This window comes from Podarcis liolepis (assembly GCF_965112155.1).
Source record: "Podarcis liolepis genome assembly, chromosome: 8".
In the NCBI taxonomy this organism is placed as follows: domain Eukaryota; kingdom Metazoa; phylum Chordata; class Lepidosauria; order Squamata; family Lacertidae; genus Podarcis; species Podarcis liolepis.
In genome coordinates this window covers 23,877,367-23,901,909 of record NC_139560.1, presented here as the reverse complement: position 1 = coordinate 23,901,909, position 24,543 = coordinate 23,877,367, and the positions used below count along the sequence as shown (strand labels likewise).

The 24,543-nt window shown below is 39.4% G+C and overlaps 1 protein-coding gene and 1 long non-coding RNA gene across 9 annotated transcripts in view; both read left to right on the top strand.

Moving 5' to 3' along the window:
* Positions 1–24,543, top strand: part of VPS13B (vacuolar protein sorting 13 homolog B) — an 883,035-nt gene that overhangs the window by 280,983 nt on the left and 577,509 nt on the right. For 6 of the 8 annotated variants that reach the window (XM_083517129.1, XM_083517132.1, XM_083517130.1 and 3 more), the window contains exons 34-36: positions 2,099–2,801; positions 9,479–9,616; positions 15,529–15,933. The exons of the other annotated variants lie outside the window; for them this stretch is intronic. In XM_083517129.1, the coding sequence (XP_083373255.1) occupies positions 2,099–2,801; positions 9,479–9,616; positions 15,529–15,933 (1,246 nt within the window). The remainder of the gene's footprint in view (positions 1–2,098; positions 2,802–9,478; positions 9,617–15,528; positions 15,934–24,543) is intronic. 8 annotated transcript variants of the gene reach the window in all.
* On the top strand, positions 18,432–21,921 carry LOC310713450. The gene is made up of 2 exons (XR_014529260.1): positions 18,432–18,741; positions 19,127–21,921. It is a non-coding gene; the product is annotated as an uncharacterized lncRNA (long non-coding RNA).

Below are 24,543 nucleotides of genomic sequence, written 5' to 3'. Positions count from 1 at the left end.
TTTGTGCAACAGCTTGCACTTCTGGATTCGCAAGATTAAAAAAAATGTATACAATGCTTCAATACAATTCTTACTAATTTATTAGTGAGACACATATTCAAACCAATGTTCTATTTTGCATAATATTTTGAAAAATTAGGCTGCTGTTCTGTTTTGTACAATACTTTTTTTTAGAAGCAAAAACCATGTGACAATGCGTTAATAGAAAATGCCTGTTCGAGATAGAACCAGGGATTTGGGCATTAAAAAGCAGGGTGGGGAATCATGCTTCTCTGTCATTAATTGATAATACCTGCTGTATACTGTGCAGTATCAGTACAGGACTCACCACTCCTACTCAGTTCAGCCTGCGTCTAATATAAAGACTTTTCCAGCCTTCTTCAAAAGCCGTTGCGGGATATTTAAATATCATGGGTTTCTCAGGGTTACGGTAATCAGTGCAGAAGTTTAAGAAATAGGTATTGAATTCAAGTTGGAAAATCTGTAACTAGAAAACAAAAATTTATAGTATTAATGTTTCTCTTTGCAAAGCTATGCTTCAGTAAATTGATAGGTCTAAGGAAATAGTTGCTTCCTTTGACTCATAAAAAGTCACTATGTGGACACATTTCAGTGGGAATTTTTTCTTATGTATTTTATGCTGAACATCTTCTAAGTGGACCATATTGCCTTTTCTTTAGCAACAGGCCTATTGGGAAGACAGTGGCATTAGTCCCAATTCTTTGCTTAACCACTCTACAGTTCTTGTGGTACACAGCAATGCATTGAGTGGGAACAAAGTCAGCAGGACTTGTTTGTCGTCATGACTTCAACACACAACATCCTGTTAGCGACCAAGATGGTTTAAAGATGTGAAAGGCAAACAAGTGGCTTGCTGAAGGAACTGGTCATATTTTCTCTACAGCAGGGGTGACTAAACTTTTTCAGGCTGAGGACCATACTGAATCATGCTCAGCTCTCTCCTCCTGGGGCCAAACAGGGTGTGACAGAAATGTATAAGTGGGCATAGAATCATAAAATGGTGGAGCTGGAAGGAACCTTGCGGGTCATCTAGTCCAAACTGCAATGCAGGAATCTCAACATGTGGCCCCCTCCAATCTACTTTGAAACCATACTGGACCCTGCATGCCTGCCTTGCAAATGTGCTAGCAGAACAGCCAGTGTTAATTTTGTTAAGAATGAGTTTTCAGGGGTGGGGCTCAGAAAAGTCTTTTGGCTCCACGGAATCACGGCTGCGGGGCGGGGAGGCTATGAAGCAGTCAGTAACAAATATTGTTTTATTTTTATTTATTTTGATAATAATTGACAAATTTGGAAGCTTTGGGGATGACAAAAAAATCTTTTGGCATCACAACAGGGGCCTATAGCAACAATTGAGTTATAGAAGTTCTAATAATATTTTTTTTAAAAAAAGGAAGAATTTTGTGGGTCATCATGGTGTCACAGCTGCAGATCAGTAATCCAGCCAGCAATTTTAAATACTATATACCACTGGTAAGCCAGGTGCCCCCCCCCCATCTTATATTTGTGCAGCTGGTTCTTCCTGCCTAAGTGTAGAACCTTACCTTTGTCCCTATTGAAATTCATTCTATTAGTTTGGGCCCAGTTTTCCAATCTGTTAAGATCATCATGAATCCTGATTCTGTCTTCTGTGGCAATAACTGCCCCTTCCAGTTTGATGTCCTCTGTAAATTTGATGAGCATCCCCTCAATACCTTCACCCAGGTCTGTTATTTAAATATAATCAATTACTTAAAAGGCAGCTGATCAGTTAAAACATCTTTAATTGGCTGACACACTATCTTTTGAATTCCTAAATGGTCTGAAAAACAAATTAGTCTGAACGTAGGAAACATGTATTCCTCCTGCCACATCTTTCACTAGCATGTCATTAAATATGAGTCACCATTTCTCTGGAACAGACACCTGCTGAGTTTTCATGAGTGATTCCTATTTTAAAAGTTAACTTGGCAAGTTTCTTTTTTTATAGAATTCTCTCTCTCTTGACCTCATGTTTATATAGCAATTGTTTTATGTTGTGAAATGGAAATACTTAGGATATGACTATTTTAAGTTAATATGCTATTTTTCTTCCCAGGTTTCCAAACAGGAACAGAGAAAAATGGATACGTCTGATGGAGGCATGACTGAAACATCTTCACGTTACAGTGGAGCCCAAGACAGTGGCATTGGCAGTGACAGCGTTAAAATCAGAATAGTCCAAATAGAACAACACAGTGGTACCAGCCATCACCGCATTGCCCGTCCTTCTCGGCAGTCTTCTATCGTGAAGAACCTGAACTTCATTCCCTTTGATATTTTTATTACAGCAAGCCGAATATCCTTCATGACTTACTCATGTGCCACTTTACCTAAATCAAAATTGATGGAGGATCAGAAAGATGGAGAGAAAGCAGCCAAAACTTCATTAAACCTTCCTGAAGCAAACTTGAGAGTTGAGCACGATTTCAAGAAGCCCAGCGGAGCAGGCATTTCATCTGTAACAGCAGATGACCTATTGAATGCTAACAGTTCACTGCCTTCTGGGGAAAAAGCAGGTCTTCTATCTCTTGAAAGTCTTCATGCTTCCACAAGATCATCCGCTAGGCAAGCCTTGGGCATAACTATCGTTCGACAGCCTGGTCGCAGGGGAACTAGTGACTTGCAGTTAGAACCATTTTTGCACCTTGTCGTATCCCAACCTTCTTTGATCTTAAGCTGTCATCACAGAAAGCAGAGAGTGGAAATATCTGTGTTTGATGCAGTCCTTAAAGGTGTAGCTTCAGACTACAAGTGCACAGGTAAGACTATTTAATGTCTGGCAGAATAATAATTCTTTTGTTCAGAGATTACCTTGATGTACAATGGACAGCTTTCCTTCATGACCACATAATCTGGCCTCTGCTCAAGTTCAGAAACATTTTTAAAAAAAATCTTAAGAAAGCAGTACTGTATAGCTAAACATTTTAGTTTGAAGTGTTTTCCCCTTTTCTCGCACAAACCAGTACATGAATGTCATTGTTGTTTAGTCGTTTAGTCGTGTCCGACTCTTCGTGACCCCATGGACCAGAGCACTCCCGTCTTCCACTGCCTCCTGCAGTTTGGTCAAACTCATGCTGGTAACTTCGAGAACACTGTCCAACCATCTTGTCCTCTGTCATCCCCTTCTCCTTGTGCCCTCAATCTTTCCCAACATCAGCATCTTTTCCAGGGAGTCTTTTCTTCTCATGAGGTGGCCAAAGTATTGGAGCCTCAGCTTCAGGATCTGTCCTTCAAGTTAGCGCTCAGGGCTGATTTCCTTAAGAATGGATAGGTTTGATCTTCTTGCAGTCCATAGGACTCTTAAGAGTCTCCCCCAGCACCATAATTCAAAAGCATCAATTCTTTGGTGATCAGCCTTCTTTATGGTCCAGCTCTCACTTCCATACATCACTACTGGGAAAACCATAGCTTTAACTATGTCATTATTAACCTTTAAAACATCTAAATTGCTCCATATAAAATGGAGTGCTTGCTATGGAGCAGTACTGTTGTTCCTATGACATCTCTCTTTTAAGCAGTACTGCCTTAAGTGTACTGCCTTTGTAAGTGCTGCTTTAAAAACCTTTGGGCCCATGAAAAGCCTTCTAGTCGGCTTATCAGATCGAAGTATTAAAGGGAATCTGGATCTGCTGGTTTTTCTCTGGGGAGCTCTACTTGAGCAATGCACATTTTGCTGGGGTTCCCCAATGATTTTTAAAAAGATATGATTGCATATCGGTGTTGTTTTGAAGGGTCTGTTCCATGCTGCTATCTCAGCCCCATTTTCACTCCTGAAAATGTCATGTCAGCCACTTTTCCACTTAGTAACATCAGGGTTTTGATTTCAAAGGGTGATATGAATACTGCACAGACATTTGTGGGGAAGTGGCCACAACTAAGAGGACCTTTGCACAGAAGGGAAGGACCGTACAGGAACTATCAACCACCCTGCTGCCTGGGACCCTTAGAAGGAGCTGCTACCTAAGGATTTTCTCCTGCTCCCTGAGATCGGGCAGGGGGTGGTGGTGGGGAGATCCCTTGCCTTTTTGGCAGAAACCTGAGTGCATTTGAATGTTACTGGTTTTCAAAATGTATTAGAATTTTGTATTTGTGTGGCATCCTTTCTGAGCAACTTTGGCAGCCTTTTTAGGTGGCACTTAAATAGGCAAGAACAAAAGATCTCAGGTTCCATCCCTAACCTAAAACACTGGAGAGTCAGCCAGCATAGACAATACTAGGCTAGATGGACTAGCTAGCTTCCTAGCTTATTGTGGCTGATCATGTACAGTAGTAAGGACTACCATATTGGTATGTATGTGTATCATTTGCAGAAAAGGATGAAAAGGAAACGAGCTGAAACAGAATGATTTTCTACTTTAGTCCATTGCCAGTAACAAGCATTAAATAGGAAAGAAAATACCAATCTTCTTGCTGACAAAACTGACAAATAGCAGAATTTTGATCCGAGATACTGCTTCTCTATCACTCCAAAATATGGATATTCATATTTGAAATTGTTGGCCTAGATTTACTTTAACTTCTTCAGCATGTGATGGCTTAAGATTAACAGCAGCAATCCTTCTCCTCTTGCCAAACTTTGGGCAATCCATTTCATTTTCAGAAAAGAAATACATTGTTAGATTTAGATGTAATACACCACATTTTTATTCTCCAAATTTCTGCCTAAAGATATTAACAAGTTTGTTAAATGTTTTGAGCAAAAAGGAGAGTAAAATCATAGTGAGAATAAATGCCATCTGTACTAAAGCTGTATGTAGAATAAAATACTGAAGAAACTGAACTGATCCCTTGGCCGGGATCCAAAGAGCTACTTTAGATGTACCCAGCAAGTGCAAAGTTTTCACCTTGCCTCTAAAATCCCCTCTCTTTTTGTGTAGTTTAGATTTTGAACATGTGGGCAGGGCCTGTGTGCTGTATTAGTGTATAGCACTAAGTATCTTTTTAATACTTTTATAAGGAATAAATGGTGATGACAACAATGGGGACCATACACACTTTTCTTTCTCTCTTCTGAGATGTAACAGGAGCATTTTAAAGCAGCATCACTAGTATATGTAATAGCACGTGCTCCTCAGATGGGTCTAGTGTATGGTCATCAGGCAGGTAATTTTCCCTGTTTGCAGGACTTTACTGGCATCTAGAATCTAGATTAATCAATAAATTGAATGCTTCAGCCATGAACTATTCCATTTTGGAATACTTTCTGTTCACGAAAGTTTCTGAATTCTGAGTTCCACTGTAAAGAGGACTAATGGTAATTCTAGCAACCAGACACAGACACTTACTTATCGTGCTACTGTTTGGTCACTTGCTCGAATGGTGTCAGCTTTGTATCTAGTCCATCTGCCCGTTGCCATCTCTCTCCTCTTTGTGCCCATGTCTGTGGTGCCTCTTAACTATTTAAACCTATAAACAAACAACCAGATTTAAATAAATTAAGGTATTTTATCAAGTAACCAGTATTGCATCAAAGCCGTTCTTGTGGTGGCTTATTTAGTGGTATTTCATTGGCTTTATTTTCAAAACTTCAACCCTTAAAGCACAGACTACTAAGAAAAATAAATGTGGCTTTACTTTGACCAAACAAAGCAATGATGTGGCTCCAATAAGTTTTAATTGTCTCATAATTGTCAGGGTTTGTGGTCAAAACTCACTATTCCATCACTCCTGAGGAATGTGGTCATCCTATCGTGTCAGCGTCAGCGTTTGGCGGTTAAAAAAAAAAATTAGATTTGCCACACACATCTCAGGGATATTTGGCATGTATTATTTATTACCAGAAAATATGTCATTGAGAACTGTGCATGACATTGTTTAAATCATTTAATTCAGTTAGTAACATTAATATTCAAGCCAATTCCTGCAGCTCGGGTCTGATGGATCATCTGTTAGTACTTTGTGGGGGAAAGTGGTATCTTCTAAAGAAAATGTAGGGTTCTGAAAGAGGAAAATTAGTGTGTGTGTGTATCTCTAGCTTGTGGGCAGATCTGCCCTGAAGCTGAAGACAGCAAGGAAGCTCCTCATATGGAAGTGTGATAATACATACACCACAGATGTTCTATAAAGAAGCTGTTGCAGCTTGTTCCTGATCTGGTGTGATAGGTTGGGACACTGGAGTAGGAAGTTACTATTTCTTTCTCTCTGCTAATATGATAGGAAATGCTACTTTTCTCCACTGTCAATTTATTCCTAATCTCTGCTTCTTAATTCTGTCGTACTAATAATGCATCAGCATGTCTTCCTTCCTTTATGAGTGCTAATATTCCCCCCCTTAAGAATCTGAATGACTTTTGTCAAAAGCTTTTTGAAAGTTTAAATATAAAATACCTACTTATTCATAGACTGCACCAGCTGCATAGAAAGCTGCCTTATATCGGGTTGGACTTCTCCCATCTGCCCCAGTTTTGTCTACTCTGACTGGCAGTGGATCTTTCCCAGCGGTGAACTTTCATGAAATCTGCTACCTGATCCTGTTAACTTAGGTGTGACTGGGATCTTCTGTATACAGAACATGAGCTGTACCATTAAGATGCCATTCCTCCTCTGTATTACATTTTGAATTTTTTGATACAACAATTCTAAGTGGTTGGTGAGGCAAGACTTCCCTGTGCTGAAATCACAGCACATCGACATGTTCTATAATTCTAGTTTAATCATGCTTTTCACTAGTTTATCCATGATTCATTAGGATGATGGTTTTGATATAACACAGATCATCAGGTTATTCAGATTATGTGCCCTCCCAGTAATCTTTTTCTTTATCACAAAATTGTGAAGCATATTCCATTAGAAAATAAATGGAATATGTTTCTCAGACAGAATCAGTGAACGTATGCAATTTCTCCTTCAGACATAGTTCGTTAATTATCCATTTTAGCAATCTCCAAATTTTTGATAGGGATTGACAGGTCTAATGGATACCCTCCTTTAATTAATGTTACATCTGCTGTATTCTATAGCGTTGTGAGGTTTTTTTGTGGGTGTTTTTTTTTTACAAAAATGCAATTTGATCCAGGACAAAGCGTCACCTTTCAGAAATACTCCCAGGAAATCAATTCTGCCTTTGAAATCCCAATAATGTCTGGGGAAATCTGGGTGTATGGCAGCCCTATTTTAAGGCAGTACTGCTTAAAAGAAAGATGCCCTAAGAACAATTGTACTGCTCCAAAGCAAGCACTCCATTTTACATGGAGCAATTCAGATGTTTTAAAGGTTAAGAACAACATGCATGTACTGTTATGAAACATACATTTGTTGAAAAATCAGTAGTTTGAATTATTTAAGAACTCTCAGGTGAATATTAATGAGTTGTTATTTTTTAATTTGTCAGTTAAACAGATACACTTGATTTTATAGGTACACACACAGAGAGAATGAGAATTTGAATTTAAGGGCTCATAAAAAGTAACCTAGCATAATTGGATTGCAGTACGACAAATTTAATTCTCTAGCACTATCTATAGTATCTGATGATCAATTCTAATCTTATTGACACCTTTAAAAAGGCAAAAGTAGTTGATGTTTTATATACTATTTCTGGATTTCAAAGTTTTCGATGCAATACTGTTTTACATATGCATTTTTGTTTTTTCTTTGCTTTGTGATCTATTCTGATGAAAATTGTATACGAATATTGGAAATAAATAAAATGAACTTGAAGGGTTGATTTTACAAAACAAAACACCCAATCTTGGTGCTGAAGGGCATTCTATGCAGAAAATGCCTTTAAGCTATCCAGTATTGTATTCTTTTGTAATTACCAGTGGAGCAGGAAGTAATTTTAAGTGAAATAAAAGGAAGAGCTTATTGTAAAATATATAGTGCAAGCTTGCACAGTGTTATAAAATCAAGACCTGAATATTGATCAAATAATGATATTGAAAAACTGACAGAGGAATGTGCTAACTTTTAGTTTAACCTTTGACTTCCCATGTAGAACTGAAGTCACAATTACTTGGTTTCAGTATGTTATTTGAAATTACACAATTCAATATCTGCCAGGTTATATAGCAATCCTGTGATTAAGTCAAGAAATGCATTCCAAAACAGACTTTTATATGTCCAACCACACTGCCATATGTTGACTATAAGCAAAAGTATGAAACTACCGTACTTGAAAAGAAAGCACCGCATCCTATTTGTTAATAAAGCTATTGGTAACATATTTAAATTATCTGACTATCAGGGAGCAGTATTCTCTGCAAGCTTCACTATAGAACAAAAGAGGATTAAGGGTCATGGTGGTAATGCAGTGTGGGATTAAGCCAGAATGAAACAATTTTGTGGCTAAAATTCTTAAAGCGGTTCTTTTTAATGCTTAAGCACTGCAGCTACTTAAGAACAGAAAACAAAACACCCAATAGAAATATTATAACAAAGACTGTGGGTTGCCATAGATTTTAAAAGTTTTACGCAGTGCTGATTTCTCATATACATTGTCCAGGACATGAAGAAAGACAGAGAACTGAAAAGTACCAAATGTGAACTTTTAGTCACAATTGGGAATATTAAGGATTGAGCAAAGGGGTTTCATTAAAGAGGGCCAAGAGGAAAAGCTACTGAAGTTAACTTCAAAAGCCTAGTAGTAAAAGGGGATTGCAATGTCAGTGAAACTGCAAACTGTATCAAATAACCCATAAGTAGAACCACTCTACTGCATTTCCAAACATGTGGTTTTCTGATCTCTAAGGCTTGTTTATAGTTTATTCCTTTTCTTATTTGCTTGCTTTTACTTTTGTGCTTATCGTTTGAAAAGAATGCTACAAAATTTTGAATGCATTGCTAATAGAGTTAGAAATTAGATCATAGACCTATTTTGAATGCACGGTTAATAGGCACCTATTAGTTACACTGAACTTAACTGTTTATACATGGCACCTTTAAACATTTGTTGGTAGTATCTGATGATATGCAGCCATTTCTATAATTATCATATTATAGTATTTATATGAGATATATGTGTACACTGTGGCCTGGTTTGAAAGACAAAGTAAGCCAAACCATGGTTTACCAGGGCTGGTTGAATGTGTGGGCTCAAAGACAGACCCCATACTTCTGGTTTAGTTCTCTCCTCCCTAACCATGAGTTGTTGTAAAGGTTTGTTCTTGGCTACAGTTTGTGGTTGGTGGGTAGATACCATAATCACAAGCCTGGTTTGGACACTTGGTGTTGCACTGGAGCAGAAAGGATCAGGGAGGAGAAAAGCAGTTGTGAGTTCCTTTCCAGGAGGCCACCACTTCTCACTCTCCCATCAACCTGCAATTTTCCTTACTGTGTCACATGAACCAGGACTTTATCTATATAAACTAGATGGTATATGAGCCAGCCATAGATATTTAAAAGCTATGAATGCACATTACTTCCCTTCACTACTTTATTACATTGTTGGCTGTCATATTAGCAACATGTCATAACCAGACTCTTCTCACTGTGGTAGACCCTGGAAAAACTCTCCCAGAAACTCTGGACTATTGCAAGACATGGTTACAGACAGTGGCAGGGGAAATTGATGCTAAAAGCGGCATCCCACCTCCTCTCATCTCATTGCAGATTAAAGACTTCCTCAATGGACCAGGTAAGCATACCGTTATTATTACTCTTGCAAAGCAAGAGGCGCAAGCAACAGTTAGGCAAGGTTCAAAGTCCCCCTCTTTCTCTTAACCGTTAGCGTTCACTGGGTAACCAAGTCCGTGCTTCCCAGTTTCGTGTCCGATTGTGGGCTTTTTGTCCATCAGTTTTCCCAAGGATTGCTGTTTGTTCCAATTCTGCAGTAAACAGTGAGTTTTCCCAGAGAAAGCAGCAGGAGGAGAGGAAAAAAGCCCCACTCAGACATGGACATGGAAATCACAGACCTGTGCTCGGAAAGCAGATTGCAAAAGGAAGTCTAGATAAGCCTTTAGTGTAGTTTTTGAAAAAATGGTATCAGTAGTAATTCACAGTAAACAGGTATGGAACCCTCAGCCAGGAGTTGATCTGGGCTGTTTGAAAACCCACATGCATGGATCAAGTTTCAAATGACCTAAACAAAATAATCTAGGTGGCACTCCACACATAGGGCAACATGACCATATAAATAGTCAAAAAAGAGAGTGCATACATCCCTACAGATCCTGGTATTTAAGTTGTGTGCCATTCTATAAATATGTGGACTGATTTTTTAAGGTACCCCTGCCCGTACGGGCCAGTCTTGACAGACTCTAGGGTTGTGCGCTCATCTCACTCTAGAGGCCGGGAGCCAGCGCTGTCCGCAGACACTTCCGGGTCACGTGGCCAGCGTGACGAAGCTGCTCCGGCGAACCGGCACCAGAGCAGCACACAGAACGCCGTTTACCTTCCCGCTAGAAAGCGGTACCTATTTATCTACTTGCACTTAATTGTGCTTTCAAACTGCTAGGTGGGCAGGAGCGGGGACCGAACGACGGGAGCTCACCCCGCCGCGGGGATTGGAACCGCCGACCATGTGATCGGCAAGTCCTAGGCGCTGAGGTTTTACCCACAGTGCCACCCGCGTCCCTCAATGTGGGACTGATGGTTTATGTTAAATGTGGACTGATGGTTTATGTTAAATAATTCCTTAAAATTATATCACAACTATAAATATTCCAAGATGTATACATTTATTAATGATTACCGTAGGGACAACTAAACTAAATTTGTTTTACAGCACTTTTATTTCAACTCTTACAAATGCTAGCAAACTCTTACAAACTCTTACAAATGCTAGCAAAATAAATTACAATTATCTCAAAATTTATAGAGTGAATAAATGTCAAGCTGTACTGTGTTTTTCCATTCATTTGTAAAATACTTAGGAGAAAATTATTCAAGATTCCAGTTTTTATGCTGTAGGCTAGCATGTAACTCACTTTATGTGACATTTTATACTAATAAATGCAAATGTGTCTACGAAAGATTTGCCTCCTTAAATTTACATTACCTGTTTGTAGTGAGAGAGAGAACTTCCCTGAGGTCTCCTTCCCCCTCCCCCTCTCTCTCCACACCTATACTAAGTACATTTGCACACACTGAGAAGGGACTTGCATGCTGCTAGGTTAATGTATGAGAGAGAGAGAGAGAGAGAAGGAGGCCTCAGTCACCAAACTGTAGTTTATTTTTAAACAAACATCCTTAAATTTAGCACATCCACAAGTGTTGCCCTTTTGTACATGAGCTGGTAGCTTTTAAAGTTCTACTTTAACATGCACCATGTTGTTCTCTATTTGCAGACTAAGAGTTGTGAACTGCATTTGAAAAGATGCAAAGTTATATTAAGCCCTTGTTGGTCAGCTAATTGTTACTGGCCACAATGGCGATTATCATATTGTTTTATTACCTCACTGTTCTTTCTAATAGATAACTTAATATTTTTCAAAGATGAAAACATCAAATTTGGGAATGTTTTGGCTTCCCGGCATACTTTATCCCAGTCTTTGTGAAAATATATTACAAAAACTCTCAGCAATTCATAAAGTTTAATATACCTAATAGTTACTAATTCCAAGTCTAAGAAAAATGCAAGCTTTCTTCTGCCAAAATGCACGCCCTTGTTGTTTTCTTGGAATGACCTGTATGTATGAAATTATTAAGTTCATCAAATTTTAGCTGTATGAGTTATTTTTACGTACAACATTTTATCCAGTCAAATTAAGGAATATGGTAGACTCTGTTTTATCTTTCAGCAAAGAGGCTGCAAGAGGTTTGTTTGTCTAGGTTTCCCCCTCCCCCACTTCTGTTGGTCGCATGTTGTGATGAATAACATACCTCTCGCCATACATAAAAAAGCACTTTGTAGGGTTCCCTCCCCCTTTACCTCCAAAGGCAACAATTGTACCCATTAGCAAGGTCAGTGGTTTGGAGAAACCTGGAAAATAGCAGCTACCAGAAACCCACTACAATAATATCTCCAGCAGGTGATAGATTAGTTGGAACAAATTGGAACCATTGCACTTCGACAATCCTGGTTTCTTTCAAGCTGTTTTAAAATGTCGTCATTTTAATACACAGCCTCAGCCCTGCGGAACAGTCCACAGCAGGTTAATTTGAATCGTATGATGTGTCACTGCCCTCAGTTGACATGAGCTCCATTCCATGTGTGAAGCCATAATAAATCCATTCCCAACCGAGGCAAATTCCCTGTGAGAAGGTGAACTAATCCAGGCCTCACACTGGCATGTTAGCCCTCCATAATTGAAAGCAGGGCCACCTGTTCCCAGCACAGTTAGCCTATAGAGAGAGAATTAGCATTAGATCAGATACTTACTATATTGAAAAATCATTCATATTTTTGCGAGTTCAGCTGTGGGCTGCTTAGCATGACATCATATATAAACCTAGGAATGTGCCCACTTGATCCCAGTTTAACAGTTTTGTTAACCATGGTGTTGGTTAACTTTGAAATGAGAATTTTTTGATTTAATGAGAGCTGACATGTGAGAAGGGGAACTGACCGGGGTGCAGACTTTTCTAATTAACTTAGGGTCATTTGCAAAAACACTCGAACACTCCAGTAGGGGTTTTTTTCATTGCTTTGTTACAAATAGGTTTTTGAAATAGTGACGTAATTGGATAGCTGCATTTCTTAATAGAATGAAGAAAACTGTGCCAGATAGAAAATATTCATTAACACAGGTATGGTTTTAGTTGTTGCAAAGCATAGTTCTAGGAAATGCTTCAAACAGCAAGAAATTGTACCTTCTCCATCCATATGAGCTATCACAATCTTCATAGTCTTGCTTTTGTTTTCATCAAGTGTCTCTCTTCACACCCCAAAAGCTCTTGAGCTTTTAGGTTTTCACTTTTTGGATAGATTAATTGTTGCTGAATTATGGATGAGGGTCTTAATTGTATTCCTTGGGTGTTTCAGTTGGTGAACTGGAGGGCTTTTGATCCAGTGGATGACTCAGCTGACAGAGGGAAAGGGAGATAGTTTTCACCAATTCATACTCCACAACTACAGCTACCTTAGCCCCCTGAATATCTATCCAAGAAGGAGCAAATCATGATTGTAATGGATCATGATTGTGATGGTACATACTGCTTTTTCCATATGTACTTGCAAAGTAGGATAGTGAAAATACCAACAGTAGGAAGCAAAAAGAACGAGTTTCTGTCCTCTTCTGTTCCCTTCCTCCTCTGCCATTCTGATAGATTCCACAGTGACCTGGATATGCTAAACTAAATCATGGCTAATAATGAACCTCTGGTGTAAAGTGGTATATAAATTATATTCAATAAATAAATGAACACATGAGTATACAGCTTCCTGAAGAGGAGTTAGAGGCTGCTTCACTCTCCTCTGGTAATTTTGCTGCTGCACCATGCTGAACGTAGACACTGCTTGCCTTAGCATGTCATCAAAGCCAAGGCTTGTGGTTTAGCTCTCTCCAGATTAAGCACATGCTGCAACCAAGCCCTATGGTTTATGGCTTGAGGTTGGTCTGGGAGAGCTAAACCCTGGTCTGGGGGACTCTTAAGTGAAACTATGGATTAACTCAGTGCAGCACAGCTGCAAAAAGATCTCAATCTCCTTTCCCTGAGCCTGCATCATGCTAAGCAATGATTTGGCTTAGTGCAGTGTTTCTCAGACTTGGGTCCCCAGCTGTTGTTGGACTACAACTCCTGTCATTCCTAGCTAGCAGGACAGTGGTCAGGGATGGTGGGAGCTGTAGTCCAACAATAGCTGGGGACCCAAGTTTGAGAAATACTGAATTTGAGAAATATTTGAGAAATACTGACATGACTTGAACAATGGAGGAAGCTGAACTAAAATGAACAGAGAAATTATTTTAATGAATGGGAGCATCAAGAGCTGGACAATTAAAGTAGAAATTCAGGGCTTGGAGAAGAATAATGGCCAAGAAAAGAAATGAAATAAAAGTATAGGATAGGTCGTTGGTTCATTGTATCATTATTCCGGCATCATGTATAAGCACTAGGAAAGGCTGGGCAAGATTGTTAGCTTTAACATTTGGATCAAGAAGAAAAGGAGAAAAGCGGCAAGCTTTTCACATTACACACTTTTAAAGATATCGTTAAGGAACATACCTCTGAGATAGCATCAGGTGAACAACTAGAACGACCTCCCTACAGACACTACATTGGAAGCAAGTTCAGTTGGCATCAGATAAACTTCCAAGTATGCATGTTCCAGTTCCAATTTGGCAAAAAGATTATGAAGAACTGAGATTTTGAATTCAATAGTTAAATGGGAATAATGTCTACAATCCAGTAAGGAGCATGAGCACACTGAAGATTTTCAGCAGTCCCTCAGGAAAGCTTAAAAGGCTGTTTGGCAGTTTAGTAACATGAACTTCCAGAAAGGAAACCTTTGGTCCAGACTGTGGTCCAGTTCACAATAAAGTTAAACTAAACCATGGCTAAGTGTGACAATGGGAGTGTGTGGATAGTCCTAGGAAAAACTTGTGCTGTGATACTTCTCTGGTCCTGTTGTTGCCATGTTACCTGGGACTAAGGCATAGTTTGGTTTAGCATTACAGCTGAGCTCAGGTTCATGGTTCCTCTCCCCCCCCCCCACAAGCCGTACATCAAGAACCAACTTTGGCTAAAGCTCATGGGTTGTTTGAAGCACGTGTGGGGAACCCTTGGCTCTGCAAATGTAGCTGAACTACAACTCCAGTCAGCCCCAGCAAGCATGTCCAATGGCCAGGAATGACAAGAGTTGCTGTTCATCACCATCTGGAGGGCCAAAGCTTCTCCACACTTGGTCTAAAGTGAAACAAACCATGAACTCAGGTTTAGATGTACAGTGGTACCTCAGGTTACATATGCTTCAGGTTACAGACTCCTCTAACCCAGAAATAGTGCTTCAGGTTAAGAACTTTGCTTCAGGATAAGAACAGAAATCGTGCTCCAGCAGCGCGGCGGCAGCAGGAGGCCCCACTATCTAAAGTGGTGCTTCAGGTTAAGAACAGTTTCAGGTTAAGAACAGACCTCCGGAACAAATTAAGTACTGTAATGCAAAGCCAAGCCATGGCTTACCTCTGGGTAGCAGGACTGCAGCAGGACTGGAGGAGAAGCAGCATAACCACAATTTTTCCTTTGCATAGTTTTACTTTAAGGATTCCCAACACTTTTACTACATAATTCCCCCCCCCCCCATCTGCAAAACAATGTTCTTCTCATTATGTGTTTTGTTAAAACATTTGCTGGAAGGGCTGCACTTTGAATATTTATGAAATTATAAATGCAATTAGCCAAGAACAGATTGCTGAAGAATTTGGGTTGTATTCAACTATGTTTTACTCAGAGTAGGTTCATTGAAATTAATAAACATGATGAAGTGAAGTCCACTAATTAATTAACTTAGAAGTAGGAAGCCAGGTTATTACCTTCTTTGAAAAGCAGTTGGATTGAACTTTCATTTTACAGTAAATTAAGTAATTGTTTGAGGATGCATAATTTTTATAGGGGGGGGAATGGTTAAGACAAATTTCTCTCTCCACCCCTACTTTCCTATTTGTCCCACAGCGGAGATAAATGTGGATATATCAAAGCCTCTGAAAGCAAATTTGAGCTTTGTCAAGTTGGATCAAATAAAACAATTTCTGAAAAAGATCAGAAGCAAAAGTGATGATGAGACTCAGGAGGAAAATGCTTCAGCAGCTGATAGCCTTCCAAAGAAGGATGACACATTAACATCCCAGTGTTACAAAAGCCAGATTTCTGATTCTGAAGACCATGGTGATGGAGGACAAAAGGCATCCCAAGAAAACTTATGGATGGGCATTTCCTTTTGTCAGAAGGTTTCTATCCACACCACTCAGATTGTCATTTCTATGGAAACTCGTCCAGATCCTAGGAAACCCTGCCTATTAACATCTTTATCAAATCTCAGTGGAAATTTGAGTGTCAAAGCTAGCTCGAAGAGCAAAGGTAAGAACATTTTAAGTCATACTTGTTTATCACAGTGGTATCATGAGAACGCTGAGATAGAAGCAACTTGAATTAAACACAAGGCACTGGTAGTACCAGTGGATTGACATGACTGTCTGTTGCTCCCATTTCCAGTACTTAAATGCAAGAGATCTCTAGAAACAATTTTATTCCATGGCTCACCTGTGGTTTATGCAATTTTGCTTAGATTTGATCCCTGAAAACAGAACTTTAATTCTGCTTATTATTTAATTTGCATGTCAGAATATGTGTATGGTTTAGTTACATTGAGGAAACTGCTAAAATAATTTAAAATAATATATGTGCTTGAAACGGAAATAATGCAACACTTCTAATATGCTTTGGACTCTGAACTAGAATACAATTTGTTTATATTGATTAATTTGCAAGCTATCAACTTGAGTAAAGCATTGGCTCCATAAGATGCAATAGCATATAAAAGTACCAAATGATTTATTGAATATGCTCCTGCATTATATGTGTATGAATGACACCCATGACTGTGTTCTAAGAAACTTTGTGGTATCTACTGTGTGCTCAGAGGATCAGTACAATTCGCCATCATAGGCCCAGTTCAGATAAACCAAGGTTTAGAACTCGGAAGATTGGTCCATGTGATCTTGTGCCTCCCCTCTTGCACATATTAATTGTTACCACCACCACCTTTCTACCTAGGTTTGGCATTAGTTGTTAGTACTAACCCAGTGCAAAAATTAACCAGATAATTTAAGTGAGTTTCTGGATCAGTTCAGACAAAATGTGAAACCATAGTTTAGCATTTCAAGAACAATAGGAGAATTTCAATGTTGAATAAATCAGTTTCTTGTGGTGCCCAGACACAGGAAACCATAATCTATTCTACCTGTGGTTATTTAAACCAACTAGTTCAAATCCACTAGCTGTAGGTTCAGAGCCTGAATTATTCAGACTAACCACAGCTAAAATAAACATGTGTTCCCCCAGATTCAGATATAATGGTAAACTGTGGTTAATTCAAAACTAAACGTGGAAGCTTTCAATTGTTCCCCTTGATGCATAAAGAGAAGAATGAAGAGATGAACATGTATGCCTGAGGCTCACTGCAGGATGTTCTCACAATGTTAAGCCATGAGGGCTGGGGAATTTGTGACCCTCCAGAGGTTGTTAGACTCCCTCTCTCAACAGTCAGTACTGCCAATTATCAGATTTGATGATAGTTTTTATCTGGAAGGCCTCACTTCCTTCATTCTAGCATTACACGATTACACGTGAATTGGGCTTATGAGTGTACTAGGTTTCATTCTGATCTGGTTCACTGATGTCAAATATACAAGAGTGAGTGTGGAGTGCTTTGAGGAGTGTGCAGAATTCTGTGGTCTTTCCCTTTTTCCTGTGACCTGGTTTTCCTGGAGCCTAGTGAGTGGCATGTGAATATCACCCAACAGAATTTGAGACATCTGTCCCGTTTGTTCAATAAAACAATGGACTATGATTGCCATTATGGGAACAACTCTAGACAAACCTTGAGCTCATACACTCCGCTGCCACTTCTCCTATTGTGGCACAGCCACAAAGAGAAGATCAGAGAGCTTTGGCTTCCAATTTTGACTAATAGCAGCTTGCCATTTTGTCCAAACCAGGACAAACTATGGTTGATCTTAACCATAGTTTATTAAGGCAAGCTGGCTGTGTAAGCAAAGGTTTGGTGTTGACTTGTTTATATAAAACACAGATAAGACAAATTGCAGTTCGTCTTTATTCCAACAAGACAACGAACTGCAGTTAGTCAAAAGAAGAAGCAAAAACTTCCAGTTCCTTTGCCAAAAATGCTCAAAGAAAGGGGGGGTCACATGAGATGGAGTCTCATCAAGGGTCATTCCCATAATAATAAACCATAGCTGTTAAGTCCGAACAACCGTAGAACATTTGGTCTTTTATTGAAATATTGGAAGCGTACTAAACCGGGGATGAAATACTACTTAGCATATACTAACTAAATCAATATCCCATAGATTTATTTTTTAAAAAAATGATAATTCAACCATCCTTTGGGGGGGGCACGGAATCCATGATGAAATTATGAAATCAAGTTCCAAATTTTCTCCACTAATTCCATTAATTATTGGAAGAACACAAAGCTTAACTGAAAAGCATGGATCATAAGTGGTTTATCATTCAGCGTTTGGCTTTAGTGCTATTTTTTAATGCTATGTTGGGGAATCTCATAATAAAAGTCATTTAAATTGTACATTTTCCTCACTGGATATTGGCCAGGTTTTAGTGAGTTGGCATAAGTAGCTTAAGAGATAAAGATAGCGATTTGTAGCTGAGAAATATAAGTTCCAGGCCAAGCGAGGTGATTTATAGCTTTTTCATCAGGAATCTTCCTTCTCGGGCCAATAAATCTTAGCACTTTTTATTGTTTTAAAAGTTAAAAATGAAAAATTTAAGGTTCATAGAACATGAAAGACTGTGGAAGTGCTAGAGGCCAAAATAATTTTTATCCATTAATAAACTGCTGTGCAGACAAGAGGAGCTAAGGCATTCCCACCCTTTTCTAGTTGTGTCTCAATTGTAGCATGAAAGACCACCGGCAGGAAGGAATACATGGCATTCTTAACATATTTACGTACTTATGAGCCCATCTTGTCAGTTCCGATTGTCCTTTTCAAACGCTTTCCCTCAGCTTCTCTTGCGTTATTGCTCATCTGGTATGTTTCAGTTTCTACAAGAAGTCCCTCTATCTCCAAGCCCAGGGTCCGTCCTGTTCTATATGAGGCTGTAAAGAGCAATTTGGCAGGCTGAGCAGTAGGTATCACTGTTTCTTGAACTTCATCCATCTGTTTTGACAACATAATCCTAGTGAGTGGGTGGGTTGTACCCAGACCTGGTTCCGGGTCTTGAAGGCACATCCTCATCTGCAAGACTTAAGCCCAAGTGACTGCAGCTTGACAGTCACCCTCACTCATGTGCCCACTCACCCAAGTTGGCAGGTGGCAGTGGTGACCAAGAGCAACAGTCGTGGCCCAGAGAATCAGACAGATGAGCACAAGGTGGCTTCTTTTCCTAGCCACCATTACCACTTGCTCAGTGGCTTGCTTGGGAAAGCAAACAGACTGTGCCCCTTTCCTCATGAGTTGTGGTGGCTGCTCCTAACAGATGTTGCCACTCACCATTTCATTTCTTTGGGCAGGCAAAAGAAGATCAATGGCAAGTAGCAGCTGCTGCCACCATCTGCCTTCTGCCCCTGCCTGGAAGAGAAATGTGAGGTGGTGCTATGCAGTGTGGGGAAAAGGATTGGTAGCTGTCAGGGGACTGCCATTGGAACAGGGGAGGGGGGCAGGGGAATACAGAGAGCCTCTGACGCTGCTGAGGAGCAGCTCCTTGTCCAGTGATGAGGGAAGCCACACCTCCAGTGGAGCAGAGGGGGAAGGGGGTAGCCAGGCGAGGAGAGGGCTCGAAGATGCGACTGAGAGCCCAAGTGCCTCACCTAGCCCGGCTGGCCAGGAAACAGACATGCCATTTCCGTCACCCAGCTTGCGCAGAGGGGTGAAACGTAAGGAGGGGAGGCGGAGATTTGGGGTGTCTAAGTTCTTATGTTGGGGGAGAAACCGGAAGGGGCAGCTCCCGGAACCTGCAAGTGACTAAGACGGACATGAACTTTGGGGTTCTGCACTGTAAAACGTTTGCACCAATAAAACCTGTAAAAGACAGGTCGGAGTCCTGCCTGGTTACTCGCGAGCAACCACTTCCACACCTGACAGTAGCCCTCGCTCCTGTGGCTATAGTGGGACTTCACAGTAGCTCACAAACCATTGATTCCCATTGATGATGGCATATTCCTCCATTCTAGAAATCTCCTCCACAGTTTTCTGATATTCAAGGGAGAAGCATTATAATCTGCCCTTCTCCCTGACATGCTAGGTATTTTTTTGCAGATGGGGAAGGGTCCAGGTGGGAGGAACCCATCATGTGAGTGACTGAAGTGGCACAGCCCAAATGCAGGTTGAACGTTTCAATGAGAACTAGCACATTCTTCTGCAGTCAGTTATGCTCATACACATACATGGTATGAGGGAGGAGAGCAAGACTGAATTTAAAAGCAAACTGCATGCAAATCTCAAGAATGTTTTTAATTCAGTAAGAACGCGTAATAAAGTCATAGCAGTGTCAGACCTAATTAAAATGAAAATTAATCATTGAAGGGGAAGAACATCACTAACCAGATTGTGAAGAGGGAAAGGCAAAGTGATTTCGTATTTCTCTTACTGTAGCAATAATGAATTTGAAGTTGATCAAAAAACAAACAAATAAACCCAAAGACCTCCCAGCAGTTTCTTGGTCTGGCTGTAATAATTAATGAAATGAATACTTTCTTGTTTTTAATCAGTAGCAAAGCATGTTTCATGTGTTTTAATCTCAGGCATTTCGTGTAATTTTAAAAATAGAAAATACTCATAGGAACAATAGGATAAATGCATTGATTTTTCATTCAGTTATACATTAGCTGATAAAAAATTCAGATAGGACTGCCATAGAATATATATTTTTATTAAAGTTTTACTGTGGAAATATATAGTTCCACAGGTAAGCGTAGTTTGCCTGAACATAAAATTGCAGTAGCTACATCTAAAAAAAGAGAGAGTATAATATTAAAAATATGTCAGTCGGCCCCTTTTTATTTTTCAAGTTTTATGGATATACCTTTTGAGCTGAATAGAGCTGATGTTGGCATATGAAACTAATACACAAATACTTCACTGTGTTTCGGGTTTTTACAATCGCATAACTATGGTGACCATCTGCAGCAGCTGCATTTTACGAATTATTTGCTGAAGCAAATGGCGTACAATGACAAAAAGTAGTCATCTCAGATGGACTGTTAAAACAGACAAAATAGCATTGCTTGCCTTTTATACAGAATGGCCATCTGCTGTACAGATGTTATAATAAGGAATGACTTCAGATTCAATAATTGTAGAAAATGTTCATTAAAACCTCAACAATTTGCACTTGTTTACTTGAATCTGCATAATTCTCCCATGAGACAACACAACACACTTGGTTTTTTATTTTAGTTCTCACTAGCATTGGCTTTGATCCTTTTTGATGTGCTGACTTTAATAAACATAGTCAAAAGGCGCTGTTCAGAAAACATCATGGAAAAAACTACAAAGGAACAATTATAGCAGCAGAAACTACTCTAATCCCTTACTTACGCAAGCTATTTTTAGTGAAATATGTTTTTTTACAAATTTTATTTGACAGTATTTTATAAACAGTGTAAAAGGCCTTTTTTCCAGATGAGTCTTTGTGTAAGAGATGGAAGTTGGTTTGTAATGTAAGAGGAATCTTATGTGCCGAGAACCATTTTTAAAACCCTCGCTTGGGAATGTGTTGTAGGCATGTTTCCTCCTTCGTGGAGGCAAAAACAAGAGCTTATGACCTCGACTAATGACTTTAAAAGAGTTTTGATTAACTGATAACCTTGCATTAAAATATTTCCCTCCAGATATTACTAATTAGGACCTTTTAATCAGGAATTTTAATAGCTAGGTTTTTGTCCTACTTTGTACTTTCATAATTCTGAAAAATGTGGTTTCCTTTTACTAGTTGTAACTTACATATTTTTTCTTTAAAAATGACAACAACGCCTTGATCCATGTAGAGAAATTCCACCCGCAGAACATGCTCTGAGGGATCCTGCTTGCAGAGCCACTGCTTGAGTCTTCTGTGTGCAGAAACTCGAGCTAGCAGAATTCCAAAACAGACACATTGGTGACGCATGCCTTGTGGTTAGGTAGTCTGTTCTTCTGCTTGGAGCTAATCACGTTTCATATTTATGTGTGAAATGTTTATAATGCTTAATGTAATAATAAAAAATAAATGGTTTACATGAAAAACAATAACATTCCTAAAAGCTAGATGAAAATAAGATTTAAAACAACACAACTGTATATTGCAAACTGAGCAACGCACAAAACAAAATATTAGTTGCCCCGCTAAGCACCCTAGCATTTTGCACAGGCTGTAACTTCCAAGCTAGGTGCAAGTGGAGCTCCACAGACAGCACATTAAAGTAATCATAATGCTCCCAATGCATGGGCCACCATGGCAAGACAGTCCCTGTCCAGGAACAATCATAGTTGGTGTTGTGCACTCTGAACCACTGAGTCCCTAGAGACAGCAATAACTGGCTATAGGAGTGTCCTCAGACTATGCACCTATAGAGGAAATGCAACGCCATTCAGAGCTGGTGCACAATCCATTCCTGGACCTGGGAACTAACTACCATCCATAGGATATTTGTCTTGTCTAGATTCAGCCCACGACTGCATCCAGGCAGCAGTTTAGCACCTGCTCAGCCTCTTCTGATCCAGATGTAACTGAGCAAAAGAGTTGAAATCATCAGTATGCTGGTAACACCTCACCCCAAATCTCCTTGAGATCTTCCCCGGAGACCTCATACAGATATTAAGTAAGATTGGAGTTATTAAATGGAATTGGGTCTTGAGTTCTATACCAAGCTTTAAAAAATGTATATTCTGTTTAAAATTATTATTTAACATTTCAGTGCAAACAAGGGGCATCTACGTCAAATAGATGTGTATATTGTATGGCTCCAACTTACAATGCATTAGTATTATTATCTCATTTTCTAATATTCTTCAAAACTCCTCTTATCCTTTCCCCTCAGAGGAGGAAGACCCCCCTCCTCCACCTCCCCCACCCAAAAAAACCTCTGTAATCCAACCAGCTTTACTCAGCATGCAAGCAGTAGCTGGTTCTGGCAGTGGTCTAACCAAAAATACCATGGCATAGCTAGGAGATGGGGCAGGCTAGTGAAGAAGAGGCCCATGACAGGCTGTGACACTGAAGCCCATAGCCCACTGGTGGGTCCTAGGCCACTTCCGCTATGAGGAAAGGTTGTAGCATTTTGGAACTTTTTCCTTTTTAGTTTAGTGTAAAGGCAAGTAAGATACGTCACGACAAAAGAAAATCAAGGTGTTGCTTATAACCAGTTTGTGGTTAAAGTTAGGTGTTTGTTTATAAAAATATTTATACTGTATAAACCTTCTAAAAATGGCGGGTTGTGTGTTTTTTTTTAGTTTCCTTTGGTGCACCTCAAAATTATGCAAGCAAAGCTATAAATACATTTTGCAAACAGTTAGTCCTTAAATGGTCTTGAGGTGGAAGGAAAGAGTAGTGATATATGCATTCTGCAAAGTGAAAGGATCCATTTAAAACAACAAACCTCTTTAGCCAGAAAGGACTTAAGTGCCTTGGGCTAGAGAAGGAAATGCAGTGAACTGTATAGCTGCACTTCAGATTAACATCTGTTGTGGTTTTTATTGTGTGAGATATTTTATCTTTAAATATTCAGCAACACAAACAAAAAAATAGTCTGAATTTCTTCAAAATTCTTCAAAATGTAGTGCAGTGGAAATATTTGCAAAATATTAGAAATCAGAGCGGTTAATGATGAGTATTGAGCAGAAAACATTCTTCCCCAACTGAGAATTAACTGGTTCTCATGAGAGAACGCTACTAAGATGTTGCAATGGCCCTTGGATTCTTCAGATCTATAAGTTAGCCTAAGGAGAAATAAAACATCAAATTAATTTTGACTACCTAAAATAATATGCTAGAGTAACAATCCATTTACAGCACCCAGAAGACCTTTGTTACTTTTAGAAAGAACTGTAAACTCTTTCCAACACTTGAACAATAGGAAATGAATTCTTTGTCAGTAAAAGCCAGAGGACAAACTAAACATTTTAATGGCCACCGAGGATTGAAGTGGAAGTTCAGCCTGTAGACAGCTATACAAATCACTAACGAACCATAATGAATATTGGGTGTAGGCATCAGGGTCCTGTCAGTTTTGACACTGTGTCCCAAGTAGCTTAAACACAACACTCAAGGAAAGGTGGAGACCTCATCAGGTCTCTAACATCTGGGATTTTATTTGTCATTTTGGCATACCCTACAAGCGCAAAAGAAAGAGTAAAAGGGGATTATCCTGACAATGAAATGAGTTACTGAATCTTGTGATAATGAAAAGCAGAACAATTCTAATTCCTTTCTATAGTCCCTGAGGTAGAGGTGCGTTTATAGTTCTGCAGAACTAAATGTAGGAGGGAAGAACAGATGGCCTAAAATCCATGAAATCAGACACCACCTAATCCCAGGACTGAGTACCACTATTAATCCTGGTCAGGTTCCCTACTGTTACTTTATAATAGAGTTCAGAGTTGCTACTGATGAACTGGCATGTCCTATCCCCCCCCCCAAATAAATACAAATTAACTGTAGCTTGCTGATTTTGGGAAAGAAAACACTCAAAAGATATATGCCCATTAAAACTGTAGTTCCACCTGCCAGTTCACTTAGGAAAGTGCAAAGCAGGGATGACATTCAGATGGACTGATCTTAAACTATTTTGTTCCTTTCAAAACGTTTTCCCCCCTTACTGTTACATTCATAATGGATGTAATCGCATATCCTCTGAGAAAGGAACATTTTGTTTATTAAATTGATGTATGTGGTGTGCATGACATCGGTACATTGGAGTCCTGGACCTGACACATTATATTTTACTATTATAAA